This window comes from Notolabrus celidotus, chromosome 9 (genome assembly GCF_009762535.1).
Source record: "Notolabrus celidotus isolate fNotCel1 chromosome 9, fNotCel1.pri, whole genome shotgun sequence".
NCBI classification, from domain to species: Eukaryota; Metazoa; Chordata; class Actinopteri; order Labriformes; family Labridae; genus Notolabrus; species Notolabrus celidotus.
Window position 1 is genome coordinate 37001066 of NC_048280.1, and position 20043 is coordinate 37021108.

The following is a 20043-nucleotide window of genomic DNA, read 5'->3' on the forward strand; positions in this document are numbered from 1 at the left end:
CTTTTTCAACACAGCAGCAGTGAGAGTGAGAGGTACTCTGAGTACCTGCCTGTAGACACAGTGGATGTCTTTAAGCACATATGGTGGAGTTGGACCTCTGCTTGGATCTCTGCTGGTATTGGAGAAATGAAGCGCTCTCGCCGGCAATAGTTGTTTTTCTTTGTGTCTTGAGTTTTAATTGACTTCTAGAGTTTATGATTATTTGGATATTTCAAATAAAGAATTGTGTGATAGTAGAGATCTTATAAGATGGCAAATATCAAGTCACTTCTTAAAAACAGTTCTTTTTGATGTTTATAATGTTCTGGAAATATGAGTAGGGCATACCTGTGATTGACAGGTTGCACATTTTGTATCCACATAACCTCCAAACATGGTCGCTTTTGGCTCCACACTAAAACAACAAAACATGCAGTGCAAGTATCTGCTCTGCTGTTTTTATCTTTGTGATACATTGAGATGCACTGAGCTCTATATTTACTTTAAAACTCCTCTAATCTAAATAAACACCATTCAGGGGAGTTGTCCACAGACCAAAGGGTGACAGCGCGATGGCTACATCCACCTCTCCTTAACAGTTTGTGGTTCAGAGGGATACATTGTCATAAAACATGAAAACCTCCTTTGGTCTAACTTTAGTGCAAAAAGTACTTCAACCATGAGGAGCTGAGAACCAATGAGGATCCAGAACAGAGAGACTTCAAAGCTGAGACAAAGTGGGCTCATGGATCAGGACTGCTGGAGCAGAGAGCTCTTCATGTCAGCAGGTTGGAGTAACAGCGCTGTGTGTGTTTGTTCTGTAGAGTACGGTCTGCGTCTGGGGAGTCAGATCTTCATCAAACAGATGACGAGCACCGGCCTCGCTGCCAAAGACGGAAACCTGCAGGAGGGGGACATCATCCTCAAGGTGCACACACACTTTACTTCAGTCTCACAGTCTCACCTGTCACAGATCAAAACATCCTGATGTTCATGCTGGGACATGTTTCTGTATCTCAAACATGTGTGTGTGTTTTTGTGTGTGTGTGTGTGTGTGCAGATTAACGGCACGGTGACGGAGAACCTCTCTCTGCACGACGCGGGGAAGCTGATCGAGAAGTCGCGAGGGAAGCTGCAGCTGGTGGTCCAGAGAGACAGCCGGCAGATCCTTGTCCGCATCCCCCCCCTGGCAGACTCTGACTCTGACAACGACGGTGAGTCCCTGAACGCAACGCCTGACCTGCAGAGAGGTGTGTGTAGCCGTGATCCTGTGTTGTGAATAGTAGTTGTAGTGCTGCGGGCAGGGGTCAGGTGTTAACGTGGTCCCAGGTCTGTTTGTGGACTTTAAGTGAGTCTGTGGGAAACACTGTGATCAGAGACTCTGAGGCAGGTTCAGGGTCTGATTATTGATTAGAGTGAGGATTGATAGGTTGTGTTTTAATCCTACAGACAGTTTTAGGCTCTTTAACACAGAGTGACGCTCAGAGTCTGCTTCAGGCTGCGGAGGCTCAAAGGTGTCACCAGAATAAAAACTCTTTGTTCATGTTAGAGAGTTTATTAAAGGTATTCCTGAACTGAAACTCTGTGGATTATTAATCTGTGTTTATTGATGCACAGTGCTGGAGAGCAGTAAGTCTCTTCTCTGTTCATATTATCTGACTGTGATGAGAATAAATGACAGAGCTTACCAAACATTAACGGGGTAGAATCAAAACGACTTCTTAAACTTCATTTCAAACATTATTTTTAAACTCAGTGTAGTTAAAGCCTCAGGAAACGTAAATGGAATATTTAAAATTCACATAGAATGTCAAAATGTAATGTGTAATGAAGCTTCAACAAAAATCTGAAAATAAACATCCACAACTCTGAACAAACTCTGTTCAAAAACAACTTATTTTACAGGTCAGAGCATTTCTCAGGACTGTGTGGGCGTGGCCTAACTCTTTGATTGACAGGTCAAGAGAGAGTTCACAGCCTGCATGTTTGAGCCGTCTGACTCTGAATCTAAAGACATCGAAACTCCAGAATCTGAAAATTATTCATTTACAATGGTCTCTGAGTGCTGAGTCACAAAATACTTCAGAATCAGGACTTCTATCATTTATTAGTTTTATCACTCCGTAGTCTCCGGGGCATCAGGACCATGGGACGCCCAGAGCAGAGGAGGCTGAAGTGTAGTATGTTCACGCAGAGGAGCTCGGCTCCGGGTGTCAGACGGACCTGTTTGTCTAAACTCTGAGCTGTTTGAGGAAAGTTAGTGAACCGGTCCTGAGGAGAGTTTGTGAACCGGTCCTGGGAAAAGTTAGTGAACTGGTCCTGGAGACAGTTAGTGAACCGGTCCTGAGGAAAGTTAGTGAACCGGTCCTGAGGAAAGTTAATGAACCGGTCCTGGAGAAAGTTAGTGAACTGGTCCTGAGGAAAGTTAGTGAACCGGTCCTGAGGAAAGTTAGTGAACTGGTCCTGAGGAAATTTAATGAACCGGTCCTGGAGAAAGTTAGTGAACTGGTCCTGAGGAAAGTTAGTGAACCGGTCCTGGAGAAAGTTAGTGACCCGGTTCTGGGGAAAGTTAGTGACCCAGTCCTGGGGGAAGTTAGTGAACCGGTCCTGAGGAAAGTTAGTGAACCGGTCCTGAGGAAAGTTAGTGACCCAGTCCTGGGGGAAGTTAGTGAACCGGTCCTGAGGAAAGTTAGTGAACCGGTCCTGAGGAAAGTTAGTGACCCGGTCCTGGAGACAGTTAGTGAACCAGTCCTGAGGAAAGTTAGTGAACCGGTCCTAGGGAAAGTTAGTGAACCGGTCCTGAGGAAAGTTAGTGAACCGGTCCTGAGGAAAGTTAGTGAACCAGTCCTGGAGACAGTTAGTGAACCGGTCCTGGGGAAAGTTAGTAAACCGGTCCTGGGGGAAGTAAGTGAACCGGTCCTGAGGAAAGTTAGTGAACCGGTCCTGGGGAAAGTTAGTGAACCGGTCCTGGGGAAAGTTAGTGACCCGGTCCTGGGGAAAGTTAGTGAACCAGTCCTGGGGAAAGTTAGTGACCCGGTCCTGGGGAAAGTTAGTTAACCGGTCCTGGGGAAATATATGTTGGTATATATAATTAACCAATGAAAAGGTCAGTTTTTATTCTGAGTGACACTCTGGAGCCTCCGTACGCACACAGTGTGAGGGAGGGAGGGACTTTACAGAATGATGTCCAGAGTCAGTTAAAGACATGTGGCTCTCAGGCAGCTATAAATACGTGTGAACCCAGCAGTCTTGAGTTTCTGCAGCTGCTCAGAGAAAGGGAGAGCCAGCAGCAGCAGCAGCAGGTCAGGGGTTAATCAGACCTGCAGCAGGGATCTGAAACGCATCATGTTGATTGAGAAGTGCTCATCTGAACACGCAGAAGCGATCCCTATACTCGCTCAAAAGTGCATCTCTGTCTGTGTTTTCTCTTCCAGATAATGTGTCATACTTTTAGATGAAGGACCAGCCCAGACACATGATGTGTAACAGTCTGTTGCCTTTCTCTAAAAACGGCTGACACACACCCTGACTAAGTCGTAAAGCTTTCACACCTTCTGCACTTCTCTTTACACCGCTTCAAACCTTTAACTTTTTCATACATGATTCATTTCCTGGTTAAATAAAATAAAGGTTTTAATCACTACATCCTTTGAACCGTGTGATTCATTAAAGGTTAAATCATTCAGTACAGAGGTGTGTTGTTGTGTGAATATTGAATCCTGATGCTGCAGAAAGGAGGTGATGATGTATTTTTGTGAACACAGAAGGTTGCATGACAAAGCGTGGCTCGTACAGTGGGTAAGATGTTTCTGAATATCAGTGTGATAACATATTAATGATTTGTCCTAACAGCGTAGACGCTCGCCGTTGTCTGTCCTGGTGGTAACCTGATCTCCTTCTCCTCCCTGCTCTCCCCCCTCTGCATTTCCATTTCACACAGTCATCCCCTCGCTCTCACACACACCTCACATCCTCACACTCCTCAGGGACAGGTCACTCCAGCTCTGTTAGGGCTGCAGCAGGTGTCCCCTGTCTGACTCCTCCCCCTCTTCCTGCTCTCTGTGACTCTCATGACACCATCATTCACTAAATGAGCAAGACATAATAAAAAACAAAAATGGATTTTAAAATAGAGACTAATGCACACTGACAACAATAAAACATGTTTAATTAAAATAAGTTAAAGTGTCAATTTAATATTAAGAATATAAATAGTTAAAATAAATACATTTTAAAAAGGTAAGGATAAGAGTTGAAGGCTAAAAATATCAATAGAGCTGAGTAGATAAACAAATAAAATAAAAAAATAACAATTCAAATAAACAGTTAAAATGAATAAAATAAGAAAACAACATTAAAATCAATATAATAGTAAAAAGTAAAGTAATAAAATTAAGGCTAATATAACCATAAAACTGAGTAGATACATTTAAAAATTAATTAATTAATTAATTGATTAATTGATTAAAATAAAATAAACAGTTCAAATTAATAAAATAATAAAGCCACATTTAAATAAATATCATCGTAAAAGTAAGTAATAAAATTGTAAAACTCTACATAAAAGCCAGACTGAATAAATATGTTTTTAGTTTATGTTTAAAAGTCTGAATATCTCTATCAGCTCCTCTCAGATCCTCCAGCATGCTGATCATTTCAGTAAACAAACACACTGATAAGAACTGACTGACATTATTAATCTGGACTTTGAAATGCCATATAATGTGATTTTAAACATGTGATTCAAAGTGTGATGAATCATAATGAACTATTGAATTCAGTGATTGGTCATGATTAAAGAATAATAGTCTGGTGGCCCTCGTATAGACTGTAGGTGCTTTAAAGGTCTGTGTGCCAAGCTGACTCCGTGTCTGCAGACTTAAGCAGCTGTGATTAAAATGAACATGCTGTCTGGACAGCACACACCACAGGGGGTTAGAAACAGATGCAACATGACAACATGGTTTCTGTCATCTCTGTTCACTGTAGGAAAACTAACAGAACACACTACAAGTACCATGTTTGGAGTCTGCTCCCTGAAGCAGTGGTGGGTATAAAATATTAACCTCAACAAAGACACAACGCTGAGTCTGAACAGATGTGAGTCAGGACCACAGCAGACAGTTATTTATCTTACTTAGTCGCTTTAACCCTCCTGTTAGCAATGTCCAGCAATAATGGTCCTGGGTCAATTTGACCCGGGGCATGTTTAATTATCCAAAAGTGTCAGAAACCAAAAAATCCCCCAAAACATCGTTTATATCTCATTATTAACTCCATTGCTAACCATTTCAATCAATATGTAGTACAATGGTGTTCTCTACCTCTCAGAGATCATGGTTCAATGAGGATAATTCACTCTTTGCATAAAAATTCATGTTAAAAATTTGTAATATTCATTGGAGAGACCTACATATAAATACAATAATTTTACATGACAGATTTTAGTTTTTTTTATTTTACACTTAACATTTTTTTCTTTTTATGAAGTGAAGCCAAGGTACTTACAATCAATCATTCAATCAATCAATCTTTATTTGTATAGCGCCAAATCACAACAAACGTTATCTCAAGACTCTTTTACAAACAGAGCAGGTCTAGACCACTCTATGTCAAATTATGAACAGAGACCCAACACCAAGACAGGATAAGACTCAGTCTGACCCCACCTTAATCCACCATGAGCATTGCACCTCACAGTATTTAGCTAGTTACAGCGGAGAGGACAAACTTCCTTTAACAGGCAGAAACCTTGAGCAGAACCAGACTCATGTTAGACACACATCTGCTGAGACAGAGTTGGGTCTGGAAAGAGGGACAGAGGAGAATAAGAGAGAGAGGGAGCGGTGATAGTGATTTTGGCATCTATTGCCTAAATGGGCAGCGACCTCTGAATATCGCTAGCCTTTCATCCGCTTTGACATTAGGGCTGAGGCTATAGAGTAGTAGAAGTTGCTCTACACACAATCCCAAACAAACAGTTAGTATTTGACCCTTCTGACCCCTTTCACCCACCACTTTGACTGCTGGGTCAAACTGACCCGAACAGTATATATGTAATACAAACATTCAGGGGGGGTTGCAAATACGTGAATTGAACTATTTAAAAAAAGAAAAATTCAATATATGTTTTTTATTATTTTATCATTTTCAGAACAAAACAACAAAATTCAACGCTATTTTTGTGTACAAAGCAGATTTTCAGACAAAGATATGTACCCCTTCCCCCGAGCACAGAAAAAAATATATAATAAATAAATAAAATGAAATAAAATCATAGCAATAATTACAGACCTTTGACTCAAAAAGACATGACACGTGTCAAAAAGTAAGATTAGCAAAGACAAAAGAAACAAACAAACAAAAAGCAGAGAGAAAGAAAAAAAACACAAGTATTAGCCATAGACTGTATAAAATATGGACGTAGTATCCGTGATGTCACCCATCTGTTTCTGAAGAGCTGTTTTGAGACTAATCATCAGCGGCAGCCATATTGCTTCTGTCGAGCCAGTGTGACGTAAAGAGGCGGGCTTTGAGCCTCCTAGCCAACAGCTGCAGTGTTCCCACAGGCAGCTGTGCCTCTCATTGGAAGACTAGTAATCTCAATATCTTCGAAATTGCCATGTTAGAAAAAAATTCACCCCCCTCACAGTGAGAGGACGTCGAGAATTGAGCTATCCAGACTCCACTCATCTTTTGTACCAGACTGTAAACATGTTTATTAATGCTGTAAAGATCAGCTTTTCTCATTCATGTGTATGTGACTTCTGGTACTTCCGGAGCCAGCCTCAAGTGGATCCTCCATGAACTGCAGCTTTTAACACTTCCGCATTGGACTTTGCCGCTTGGTATTAGCACATAATAAGCAATAAGTCATCCTACAACGTCCATCAATGAAGAATCTATAAAAAGCGTTGTTGGATTCGTCATCTCTTATGCAGTTCGAGGCACACCGTTTTCCTCCGCTCTGAAGGGTACTGGCCTTTCAACAGTGTATGTTTGAGATCTGAAGTTAAATAATCCAGAACAGGATTCTAGATCTTAAGGAATGAGCCTTCATTGGTCCTAAGAACTGCACTTATCCTTTCATGAGCCATAACATTGAAGATCTCCCTATATCACAGTGTTACTGTGGGTGGGGTGTCTTTAACCCAATTTAACAGAATGCATTTGCGAGCAAGAAGCAGGAGTTTGTCCAACGATACGTAGTGATTATGAGAAAGTGTTCATTCTTTAGAGGGCAAACCCAATAAGAAGAGCCCTGGATCCTTTCTTATTGTGGTCTTAAAATTCCGCTCAGTTCCTTAGCTATGTGATTCCAGTACCTCGCACACCCAGAAATAATGATAATGAGTCCCAAGGTCTGTTTTACATTTACTGCAGATAGGAGAAACTGTTCGCGAAAATCTATGAAGGGTGGCTGGGTATATGTGTAGCCTGTGTAATACTTTATATTGAATCTCCAGTCTGTTACAGGTGAAGGATGAATGCACTAGTTGTACAGCCTCCTGCCAATCTTCCTCATTGTATTGATTGTCAAGGACTTCTTCCCATCTTTGTGAGAATTTGGTCGTGTCCCATTTGTTGTTTGAGTGAAACACTGGGTAAAAGAGTGAAACTCCGTGATTTGGATCAACCCTCTCCTTTATAAACTGTTCAGCTTCACTGTAGATGGCAGAACCATCTGTAGGTTTCACAAGTGAACTAATAAAATGTCTCAGTTGTGAATATCCAAAAAATGAACCATTTTATTTTATATGTTGATAACGCTAATTAAGTAAAGCAGAAGAAGTTTCATAATGAAAAAATACTTTGAAAATATTGTTTTAGATTTTAACTCTAAAACGGGTCAATTTGACCCGCAACATAACAGGAGGGTTAATATTATATTCATCTCTTTCTTCAAACTGGATCAGATCTGTGTTAACGTAGTGAGCAGTAAAGGCATTAAAACCCAGCTTTAAAGCATTAATACAGAGCTCTATTTTCATCCCTGTCAGGTGACCTTGTTATAAATATTTGCTTCTACATCATGAACATAACTCCCTCCACTGAGGGGAATCCGGGGTCATTGAGGTCAAACCTTTAAAATGTCAGCCAACACGTCTCTGATATGTGACAGCACACAAGGCAGATTTAGCCCTGTGCTGTTTCTGCAGACGTGCACGCATTAATCCTCAAAACTGACTCAACAGAATCAGACCTGTTCATCTCTGTGGTATCAGGAGGTGCAGCAGATTACTGTGAGAGAATGAAGGACTGTACAAGAAAATGTTCCAGATAATGAATGTCAGTTTGGAGATTTGAAGTTAAAGCATGCAGGTTACAAAAAGAGACATCAGAAGTCAATCAATCAATCTTTATTTATTTATTTAAACGTTATCTCAAGACTCTTTTACAAACAGAGCAGGTCTAGACCACTCTATGTCAAATTATGAACAGAGACCCAACACCAAGACAGGATAAGACTCAGTCTGACCCCACCTTAATCCACCATGAGCATTGCACCTCACAGTATTTAGCTAGTTACAGCGGAGAGGACAAACTTCCTTTAACAGGCAGAAACCTCGAGCAGAACCAGACTCATGTTAGACAGACATGTGCTGAGACTGAAAAGTGTATTGACTCTGATGTTAGACCCCCTCAAGTCCATCAAAATACTGTTCAGACTGAGCCAGGTCAAGGGACCGAGCTGTGAACCAACCAAAGACTGTTTCTGTCACATACTGATGGAGCAGAGAATAGTGGAGCAGCTGACTGTGTGTGTAAGTGTGTGTGTGTGTAGTCAGGATGTCTGCTGGCTCTGGCGGGAGATAAAAAGTGGTCGTTCACCTGGAAACTCACAGATGCTCCTCTTCCACTTGGGCTCTGTTCCAAACACACACCCCTCAGTGCTGAATCTAAACATGAATGAGTTTCAAAGTGAAGCTCTGAATCCACACAGAGCGGCTGTTTGTGCTGCTCGGGCATCAAATGAGTGAAAGAGAAGCAAGAATCAAAGTGTAAACTCCACCAGCAGAATTCACACAGCACACCGAGGCTTAAACTCTTCTTCAGGGGTGCTTCTGTGTTTAAAACCTGAGCCTGTTTGTGTGGGGGTTTAATGGATATGCAGGAGCTTTGGTGTGTGCTCTGCAGAGGAGTCATCACACATGCTCCTTGTTGATCTAGTTCCGTAGGTTTGCGTTAATTTGACATTACTCTCCATCGAAAAAAAAGAAAAGTGAGCACCCTGTAACACCAACACAAGGACACTAACCTCACATAGTGCAACGCTGGTCTCGGTATCATCTCCGTATTGTCATTAAATAACAGTAACATCTGTTTACTGTCATTAAATCATAGTAACATGTGTATTGTCATTAAATAACAGTAACGTGTTTGTCATTAAATCACAGTAACATGTTTACTGTCATTAAATCACAGTTACATGTTTACTGTCATTAAATCACAGTAACATGTTTACTGTCATTAAATCACAGTAACATGTTTACTGTCATTAAATCACAGTAACATCTGGTTATTGTCATTAAATCACAGTAACATGTTTACTGTCATTAAATCACAGTAACATGTTTACTGTCATTAAATCACAGTAACATCTGGTTATTGTCATTAAATCACAGTAACATGTTTACTGTGATTTAATAACTATAATATGTTTACTGTCGTTAAATCACAGTAACATGTTTATTGTCATTAAATCACAGTTACATGTTTACTGTCATTAAATCACAGTAACATGTGTTTACTGTCATTAAATCACAGTAACATGTGTTTACTGTCATTAAATCACAGTAACATCTGTTTACTGTCATTAAATCACAGTAACATGTTTACTGTCATTAAATCACAGTAACATGTTTACTGTGATTTAATAACTGTAATATGTTTACTGTCATTAAATCACAGTAACATGTTTATTGTCATTAAATCGCAGTAACATGTTTACTGTCATTAAATCACAGTTACATGTTTATTGTCATTAAATCACAGTTACATGTTTATTGTCATTAAATCACAGTATCATCTGTTTACTGTCATTAAATCACAGTTACATGTTTATTGTCATTAAATCACAGTTACATGTTTACTGTCATTAAATCACAGTTACATGTTTCCTGTCATTAAATCACTGTTACATGTTTATTGTCATTAAATCACAGTAACATGTTTACTGTCATTAAATCACAGTAACATCTGTTTACTGTCATTAAATCACAGTAACATCTGTTTACTGTCATTAAATCACAGTAACATCTGTTTACTGTCATTAAATCACAGTAACATCTGTTTATTGTTATTAAATCACAGTTACATGTTTACTGTCATTAAATCACAGTAACATCTGTTTACTGTCATTAAATCACAGTAACATCTGTTTACTGTCATTAAATCACAGTAACATGTTTATTGTTATTAAATCACAGTAACATGTTTACTGTCATTAAATCACAGTAACATCTGTTTATTGTCATTAAATCACAGTAATATGTTTACTGTGATTTAATAACAGTAATGTGGTTATTGTCATTAAATCACAGTAATATGTTTGTTGTCATTAAATCACAGTAACATGTTTACTGTCATTAAATCACAGTAACATCCCGTCATCACAGGTGTTACTTGTTGATCCAGCTCTGTAAGTTTGCGTTCATGTGTAGTCACTCTCCGGCGAAAAAACAGACAAGTGAGCACGGTGGAACACCAACACAAGCACATGAACGTCTGAATCACCAAGAGACACTAATGTGGAGAGGTCAGGAAAGGGGTTGAATTTAGAAGTGAGTGTATTGCAGTCAGTGTACAGACCATGTATAGCACTGGTTTAAAGCATACAGTCATTGGAGCAGTAGTTTAAGATCATCTCACAGGTGAAAAACCGTACGTAAGATGATGTGAGAAGAGGCCTCATCAGACATAAAGAAAGTCTCTTTGATTTGATATCTGGTTAGCTACAAGCCTTTCACATCAACACTCAGTCCAAACATGCTCCTGTGACATAAACATGAATTTGTTTCTGACGTAACATTTGACATTCCCTGTTTGACAGAATCCCCTGACATTTCTCTTCTTCTTCTTCTTCTTCGTCCTCCTCCTGCCTCACATTCCCCCTCTCTCTCTTCTATTTATAAATGTCATTCTCACTTTTCATCCTCTGTTAATTCTGTTTCCAGCCTGCATGCAGACTGTCCTTCTAACCCTAATCAAACTAATTAACACGTACTAGACTGTGTCATGTGAAACCGGCCGACCTCTCTCTGCTGTTAAATTAAGGGTAAAACAATCTGCTTAAAGCCATGATCACATGTAGCAGTCCTGTTGAAGGTGACAGAGTTGTTGGCTGTTAAAGGAGTCTGTCATGCTGTAATGTTTTCAGATTTATCTCTGCTTTTTTTCCTCTCTCTTTCATGTCGTCCTCTCACACCTGAGACCTCAGATGTGTCTTTTGTTTCTTCGTTTCTCCAGCCTCCTCCTCCTCCTCCTCCTCCTCCTCCCCCTCCTCCCCCTCTCTCTGCAGAGCGGTGAGCTGAGTGCCACGCTCTGACAGATAAAAGCAGCTACATCAAACACTCTGCCGCCCATGTTCACTTCAAATAATAAAAAGAAGAAATCACAGGGGCTGAATGAAGGCTGGGCGGTCTCTGTGGAGAGCAGGGTTGTGTGTAAGCACTTTCAACCAGCCTGTTTCTGGGTTATAAAGCAGTATGGATGCTCTCATGTGGCCTGAGCCGCCCTCATGGATCCTTGGAAAGCATCTTTTGAAAGTTTCTAAAAAGAGATTCACTCTTTTGAGCTTTTCAAGCAACCAGATACATTATAGATAGTATTTATGGCCAACAATACTTCAACAAATCCATTCAATGGAATCACATCCATCCTTCCAGATCCAAGGTTGCAAACATTGCAAATTGAGTTAACTACTCCCATGCTTTACCAGGTCTACCATGGACTCCCTTGAGCATGTTCTGGGTCTGCCTATGGGTGACAAATCACCAAAAGTTATTACATACAAAGTCAATTTGAAGACTCAAACAGATTAGAATTTACTCTGGGCAATGCAAATGATGCGAAACATGCAACATCTGTAACATCTGTTTATTGCCATTAAATCACAGTAACATCTGTTCATTGTCATTAAATCACAGAAACATCTGTTTACTGTCATTAAATCACAGGAACATCTGTTTATTGCCATTAAATCATGCTAACATCTGTTTACTGTCATTAAATCACAGGAACATCTGTTTATTGTCATTAAATCACAGTAACATCTGTTCATTGTCATTAAATCACAGAAACATCTGTTTACTGTCATTAAATCACAGGAACATCTGTTTACTGTCATTAAATCACAGTAACATCTGTTCATTGTCATTAAATCACAGAAACATCTGTTTACTGTCATTAAATCACAGTAACATCTGTTCATTGTCATTAAATCACAGGAACATCTGTTTATTGCCATTAAATCATGCTAACATCTGTTTACTGTCATTAAATCACAGGAACATCTGTTTATTGTCATTAAATAACAGGAGCATTGGTTTATTGTAATTAAATCATGCTAACATATGTTTATTATCATTAAATCATGCTAACATATGTTTATTATCATTAAATCATGCTAACATCTGTTTACTGTCATTAAATCACAGGAGCATCTGTTTATCAATAAATAATAGAAACATCTGTGTATTGTCATTAAATCACCGGAACATGTTTGTTATTAAATCATGGTAACATGTGTTTACTGTCATTAAATCACAGTAACATTTTTATATTGTCATTAAATCACAGTAATATCTGTTTACTGTCATTAAATCACAGTAACATCTGTTTACTGTTATTAAATCACAGTAATATCTGTTTACTGTCATTAAATCACAGTAACATCTGTTTACTGTTATTAAATCACAGTAACATCTGTTTACTGTCATTAAATCACAGTATCATCTGTTTACTGTCATTAAATCACAGCAACATCTGTTTACTGTCATTAAATCACAGTATCACCGTTTACTGTTATTAAATCACAGCATCATCTGTTTACTGTCATTAAATCACAGTAACATCTGTTTACTATTATTAAATCACAGCATCATCTGTTTACTGTCATTAAATCACAGCATCATCTGTTTACTGTCATTAAATCAGAGTATCATCTGTTTACTGTCATTAAATCACAGTAACATTTTTATATTGTCATTAAATCACAGTAATATCTGTTTACTGTCATTAAATCACAGTAAAATCTGTTTACTCTCATTAAATCACAGTAACATCTGTTTACTGTCATTAAATCACAGTAACATCTGTTTACTCTCATTAAATCACAGTAACATCTGTTTACTGTCATTAAATCACAGTAATATCTGTTTACTGTCATTAAATCACAGTAACATGTTTACTGTCATTAAATCACAGTAACATCTGTTTACTGTCATTAAATCACAGAAACATGTTTACTATCATTAAATCACAGTAACATCTGTTTACTGTCATTAAATCACAGTAACATGTTTACTGTCATTAAATCACAGTAACATCTGTTTACTGTCATTAAATCACAGTAACATCTGTTTACTGTCATTAAATCACAGTAACATGTTTACTGTCATTAAATCACAGTAACATCTGTTTACTGTCATTAAATCACAGTAACATCTGTTTACTCTCATTAAATCACAGTAACATCTGTTTACTGTCATTAAATCACAGTAACATCTGTTTACTCTCATTAAATCACAGTAACATCTGTTTACTGTCATTAAATCACAGTAACATGTTTACTGTCATTAAATCACAGTAACATCTGTTTACTGTCATTAAATCACAGTAACATCTGTTTACTCTCATTAAATCACAGTAACATCTGTTTACTGTCATTAAATCACAGTATCACCGTTTACTGTTATTAAATCACAGCATCATCTGTTTACTGTCATTAAATCACAGTAACATCTGTTTACTATTATTAAATCACAGCATCATCTGTTTACTGTCATTAAATCACAGCATCATCTGTTTACTGTCATTAAATCACAGCATCATCTGTTTACTGTCATTAAATCAGAGTATCATCTGTTTACTGTCATTAAATCACAGTAACATTTTTATATTGTCATTAAATCACAGTAATATCTGTTTACTGTCATTAAATCACAGTAACATGTTTACTGTCATTAAATCACAGTAACATCTGTTTACTGTCATTAAATCACAGAAACATGTTTACTATCATTAAATCACAGTAACATCTGTTTACTGTCATTAAATCACAGTAACATGTTTACTGTCATTAAATCACAGTAACATCTGTTTACTGTCATTAAATCACAGTAACATCTGTTTACTGTCATTAAATCACAGTAACATGTTTACTGTCATTAAATCACAGTAACATCTGTTTACTGTCATTAAATCACAGTAACATCTGTTTACTCTCATTAAATCACAGTAACATCTGTTTACTGTCATTAAATCACAGTAACATCTGTTTACTCTCATTAAATCACAGTAACATCTGTTTACTGTCATTAAATCACAGTAACATGTTTACTGTCATTAAATCACAGTAACATCTGTTTACTGTCATTAAATCACAGTAACATCTGTTTACTCTCATTAAATCACAGTAACATCTGTTTACTGTCATTAAATCACAGTAACATCTGTTTACTCTCATTAAATCACAGTAACATCTGTTTACTGTCATTAAATCACAGTAACATCTGGTTACTGTCATTAAATCACAGTAACATCTGGTTACTGTCATTAAATCACAGCATCATCTGTTTACTGTCATTAAATCACAGTAACATCTGTTTACTGTCATTAAATCACAGGAACATGTTTACTGTCATTAAAACACAGGAACATCTATTTACTGTCATTAAATCACAGTAACATCTGTTTGTTTTGGTTCATATCACAGTTTTTTCACAGATTCCGGCTGACTTTAGTGTGACTTGTTAGATACAGTGAAACTGAGACCCATTGGAGACAGATGGACAGGAGCTCTACAGCTGACTCTGGTACTTGCTGTCCACCAGATAAATCCTTGTTTTGATTCTAGCTAACAGATCATCAAACTGAGCTCTGGCCAGCCTCCAGTAGCTTGAAGCAGCAGGAGAGTTCATCCAGACACAGTTCATGGAGGATGAGGGACATTAACCCAGCTGACAGAGAGTCCAGGTGATCTTTGAACACTGAGTTCTGGGTTGCTTCATAATCAGTGCCCCCTTCAAAGGGATTTACTCCAATCTCCTTGCAGATGTCTGAGCTCCTTTACCTCTCCTCTGAGGTATTAGTTGGATTAAAACAAAAGTGCTCGTCTTCAAGGACTCTCCATGTGAAAGGTTGATCCTGAATATGCCATGGAGAAAACTCAGCCTGACTCTTGACAGCACATTTAGATTCTGTATGTACCTGAAGCACACTTTGAACTGTTTTGGCTAGTGCATTTTTGGCAGGAGTTGTATCACATGAGGGATTTGTTGGAAGTAAGCTCCATTGAACTCAATGTCTTAGCCAACACATGTTGCTAAAACAAACGAGGAGTGTTGAAGTCGAAGTTGATTTGCACCCTGACTAACCATTCTGCACAATACAGAAGCCTCCCTTTGGAAGTTTGGTCCAACAGACAAGGGAACCTTTGGTACACCCAGAACATGCTGGAAGGATTACTCACCTGGCCTGGGAACGCCAAAGAGTCCCCCAGGAGGAGCTGGAAAAGGACATCAGGACTAACTTTCTAAGCTGCCTACACAACCTGGAGCCTTATTAGTACAGAAAATGAATGCATGTATGATATGGATTTAATTTAACTCCTAGCTCTAAATGATCAGAACACAAATAAAGATGGGTTCACTTTCCTGATCTGTGTTTGACTAACAGCTGCTTTTATCTTCTGAGCCGCGGCACCAGAGTCTGTCCTCTCACCTCAGACAGACATCTCTAATCATGTCCTCAAACTTTCCCAGGCCGTAATTAGCTGGTGTCGGGCTTCCTGAGGAAACTTTTTGGTTCTGGTGGTGGTGGTGGTTTTGTTGGTGGAGGTGGTTTTGGTGGTACTCAGCCTGGATGGGGTCTTAAGCTTTAAAAATGTCTGTGTCTAACTGATTTGTCTGTCTGTTTGTGCGTCTGTCCGTCAGACATATCAGAGATGGAGTCATACCATTCCTATTCTCCCCCAGAGGAGAGGAGGTCCCGCCAGTCTGACCTGTCCTCACACTCGTCCAATGAAAGAGACAACCAAAGGTAGGACCAAGCTTTGATTGTATAAATATAGTCTCAAAACCGGATTCAGTGGACTCCTGAATTGATCCTGTGAACTTGTAGTTTGGTCCTTAAAAGCAGCCCTCCCCTCACTTTAACTAAAACAGCTGACGCTGAGGTCATGTCTGTGCTGACAGTGCTGAACTGCTTTGTTGTTGTTGTTGTTGTTTTGTAGGTTATTTTTTAGGCTTTGTGCTTTTATTTGACAGGACGGCCTGAGGAAGGCAGGACCTGTAGACAGACACAGGGGGAGAGACATTCACCAAATCATGTCAGGAAATGGCATGATTTGGTGAATGTCCCCTGCTCCACCAACTGAGACAAACCAGTGCCTCAAACGACACTGACTTTGTAAAGACTAAACAGGATAGAGACTTTAGATAAATAAATATAACATTTAATATGCTCAACAACAAGCCATCCGTTTCTTAGAGCTCCTGCCTCCAAACGCATCCCCACGGTGTTGTTGCTTAAAATGAATGTCTTCAAGCAAGGCTAGATCTGCCATCGTTTACTCTCTTAGACACAAGCTGTAATCAGTTTTGTTCACTGCATGCCCTTGAATAGGCTCCAACTTATCAACTGGTTTTGGCAACAGATGCACTAATTCATGGCCCTGTTATCTCCCTTAATATTGTTACTCACAGCTTGTGGTTCAAGCCTTCATTCTTTATAGATGAGCAGCTCCAGGTTTCAGGGACAGTTGAGACACAAATCCAGCTCGTCCTGGTCTTTGTTTCCAAAGGAATCATCAATGAAGCGGCGAACACAAACAGATACCTTTTCAATCAATCAATATTTGTTTGGATAGCGCCAAATCCCAACAAACGTTATCTCAAGACTCTTTTCAGTCCCTCCAGGAAGTTGCGATTTCGCGATCGCAACTATCAACGCAAATTCAACCAATCAGCGTGATTTTTTCGCGGCCTTGCAATTTTATACAATCAGCGCAACTTTCCCGCAAATTTGACCAATTACATTAAGCTCAGCCCCTGTACGTCATCGGTTTCGTCATCAATTTCACTTCCTTGTAACATAAACGTAAGTCCTCACTTGATCGGCACTTTTCAACAACAAAACACGCACAGAGAACGGATGAAAAGAGAGGACAGCAGGCAGGACAAGTGACCATGACAACGTTGTTATTTATAGATACTAGAGTTATTATCTGAGGGGCTCAGTGTTAGCTTGGTCTCTACCTGCAGCAGGTGTGCTTTATGAACCAGCTCTCCCTCCTCCATGCATCTGTCTCATCTTCATTGATGATTTTTACCCCCGGTGTGCGTTAGTGACAAAGACACAACCGGGGGACGTCTGTTTACTGTTTGATGTTGTTGCAGCCATTGCCTTAAAAAGCTCCCGTCTTCATCTTGATTTAATCCAGTTTGGTGAAACATCAGACACATTTAGTAAGTTTTGATCAATTCCTAGTCATCAAAGATGCAGATTCATTTAAGAGTGCCGTGAACTGACTGTCTGTGCCTCTGTCGCTGCGAGGTGCATTTAGGGACCGTCGTAAATGTGCAATACAGACCTTTCATGGCATTTTTCTGTGAATCAAGAGAATCAAAATACAGTCACAGTGGTCACATCGAGAATGTTTTCTAAAAACAACTGTAATCTAGCGTATTTACTTGTCCCTGAGATGTTATTGTGGGAAAAAAGCAAAACAAAAAATCGCAACTTTCACCGCAATTTTTTCAAAAAGCTGTCGCAAATTCAGGCTATTTGGGCCGCAACAATCACAAAAAAAATCCCGCGAAATCCTGGAGGGACTGTCTTTTACAAACAGAGCAGGTCTAGACCACTCTATGTCAAATTATGAACAGAGACCCAACACCAAGACAGGATAAGACTCAGTCTGACCCAAGCGGCAAACTCCGGTCTCAAACAATGAAGCCAATGCGGAAGTGATATAAACTGCAATACATCGAAAATCCGCTTGAGGCTGGCTGCAGAAACACCGGAAACCACATAGACATGAATGGGAAAAAGACGATCTTTGCAGCATTAATAAACATGTTTACAGCCTGGTTCAAAAAACGGCTTGGCCCTACAACGCTAATCTCTCTAATGGCACACACTGTACGGGGAGTGAATTTTTTTCTTACATGACGGTTAAGAAGATATTAAGATTATGAGTTTTGCCCAAATAAGGACATGACTGACGTGACTCCCGGTCGGGAACACACAGCCATTGGCTAAGAGACTCACACTACATCACACTCTGCCTAGTTGAGTTCCGCATTACCAATATGGCTGCTGCCGTCGATTTGCTTCAAAACAGCTCTCAGGAACAGATGGGTGACATCACGGATACTACGTCCATATTTTTTACAGTCTATGGTCTGACTCCACCTTAATCCACCATGAACATTGCACATCGCAGTATTTAGCTAGTTACAGCAGAGAGGAAAAACCTGAGATAGGATCCCAGTGTGTCAGATTAACCTGATCCAGCTCTAACTATAAGCATTATCAGAAAGGAAAGTTTGAAGCCTATTCTTAAAATGTTGTGTCTGCTGTTGTCCCAAAACATCAGAACTTGGTGTTGTTTTCTGATGCCTTTGTCTGAAACAGAATAGCTGTGACTTTCCTTCACAACCAACGAGTACCAGCAAAAAAATTTGAATTGTGTGTGTACGTGTGCGTGTGCGTGTTTGTGTGTGTGTGTGTGTGTGTGTGTTTTAAAGGGAAGAACCCATGAAAACAGCCAAGATGTCTGCCATGGCCTCCCCGTTCAGGATACCTGAAGACCCCAAAGCCTCCGCCGAGCTGGACAAAGACAAAGCCCCGAATACAGAGGAGCCTTCAGGTGAACACACACAGTCCTGACATTAACCCACACACACACACACACACACACACACACACACACACACACTGAAACACAAACTAAAAATAAGCTGGTGTAGCTCAAAAAAGCAACAAACAAACATTATAATTCAGAGTTGTGTTCATGTTCAGCAGATGATTTCAGGTTAGTTTGCTCTGTTTTGCCCTTATTCTGGTCGTGTTTGTAAACATTCAAGATGTAAAAAAGCTCACTGTTCCTCTCTCACAGCTGCTGTATTAACCACACCAAAGATTCTCCTCCGACCGAGTCCAGAGGATGAAAAAATCTACGGGCAAGTTTCCTTTTTTTTTTTAATCCTTCCTAACTTTTTACTAAAATCTTCTGTTGTTATTTTCTTTCACAGTGATAGTTATTGATTATATTCAGAATGAAGAAGTCACCATGTGCTTCATTCAGCCAGCTCTGTATGAAGTAATGTGCTCTCTGAGTTCTTCTGGCTTATGTTGCTCTTGATGTTCTCCTACAGGCCAAACACGATAATGGTCAACTTCCAGAAAGGAGACAGTGTCGGTCTGAGGCTGGCGGGGGGAAATGATGTCGGCATCTTCATTGCTAGCGTTCAGGAGGGCAGTCCTGCGGAGGAGGAGGGCCTGCACGTCGGGGACCAAATCCTAAAGGTACAGGGTCCAGAGATGACCTGTTCCATTTCAATCATTCATTCAATCAATCAATCTTTATTTGTATCGCGCCAAACCTGCGAGACAATGGAGCTCAGGGACTCCAGAAAGGTCTATGGTTAGTAACTTTAATGGGACAGGGAGAGTTAAAGTAAGTGATTGGGGGAGGGGGGGAGATAGGATCCTAGTGTGTCAGTGCGCCAGTTCCCCTGTCAGTCTAAGCCTATAGCAGCATAACTAAGAGCTGGTCCAAGCCTGATCCAGCTCTAACTATAAGCTTTATCAAAAAGGAAAGTTTGAAGCCTACTC

The 20043-nt window shown here is 39.6% G+C and overlaps 1 protein-coding gene across 1 annotated transcript in view; it reads left to right on the forward strand.

The window, feature by feature from the left end:
* The window catches only part of LOC117818866 (tight junction protein ZO-2-like), a 126033-nt gene that overhangs the window by 78268 nt on the left and 27722 nt on the right, over window positions 1–20043 (forward strand). Inside the window, exons 6-11 of the mRNA XM_034691980.1 lie at window positions 804–907; window positions 1040–1193; window positions 16137–16242; window positions 18954–19075; window positions 19325–19388; window positions 19584–19734. Of these exons, the coding sequence (XP_034547871.1) occupies window positions 804–907; window positions 1040–1193; window positions 16137–16242; window positions 18954–19075; window positions 19325–19388; window positions 19584–19734 (701 nt within the window). The remainder of the gene's footprint in view (window positions 1–803; window positions 908–1039; window positions 1194–16136; window positions 16243–18953; window positions 19076–19324; window positions 19389–19583; window positions 19735–20043) is intronic.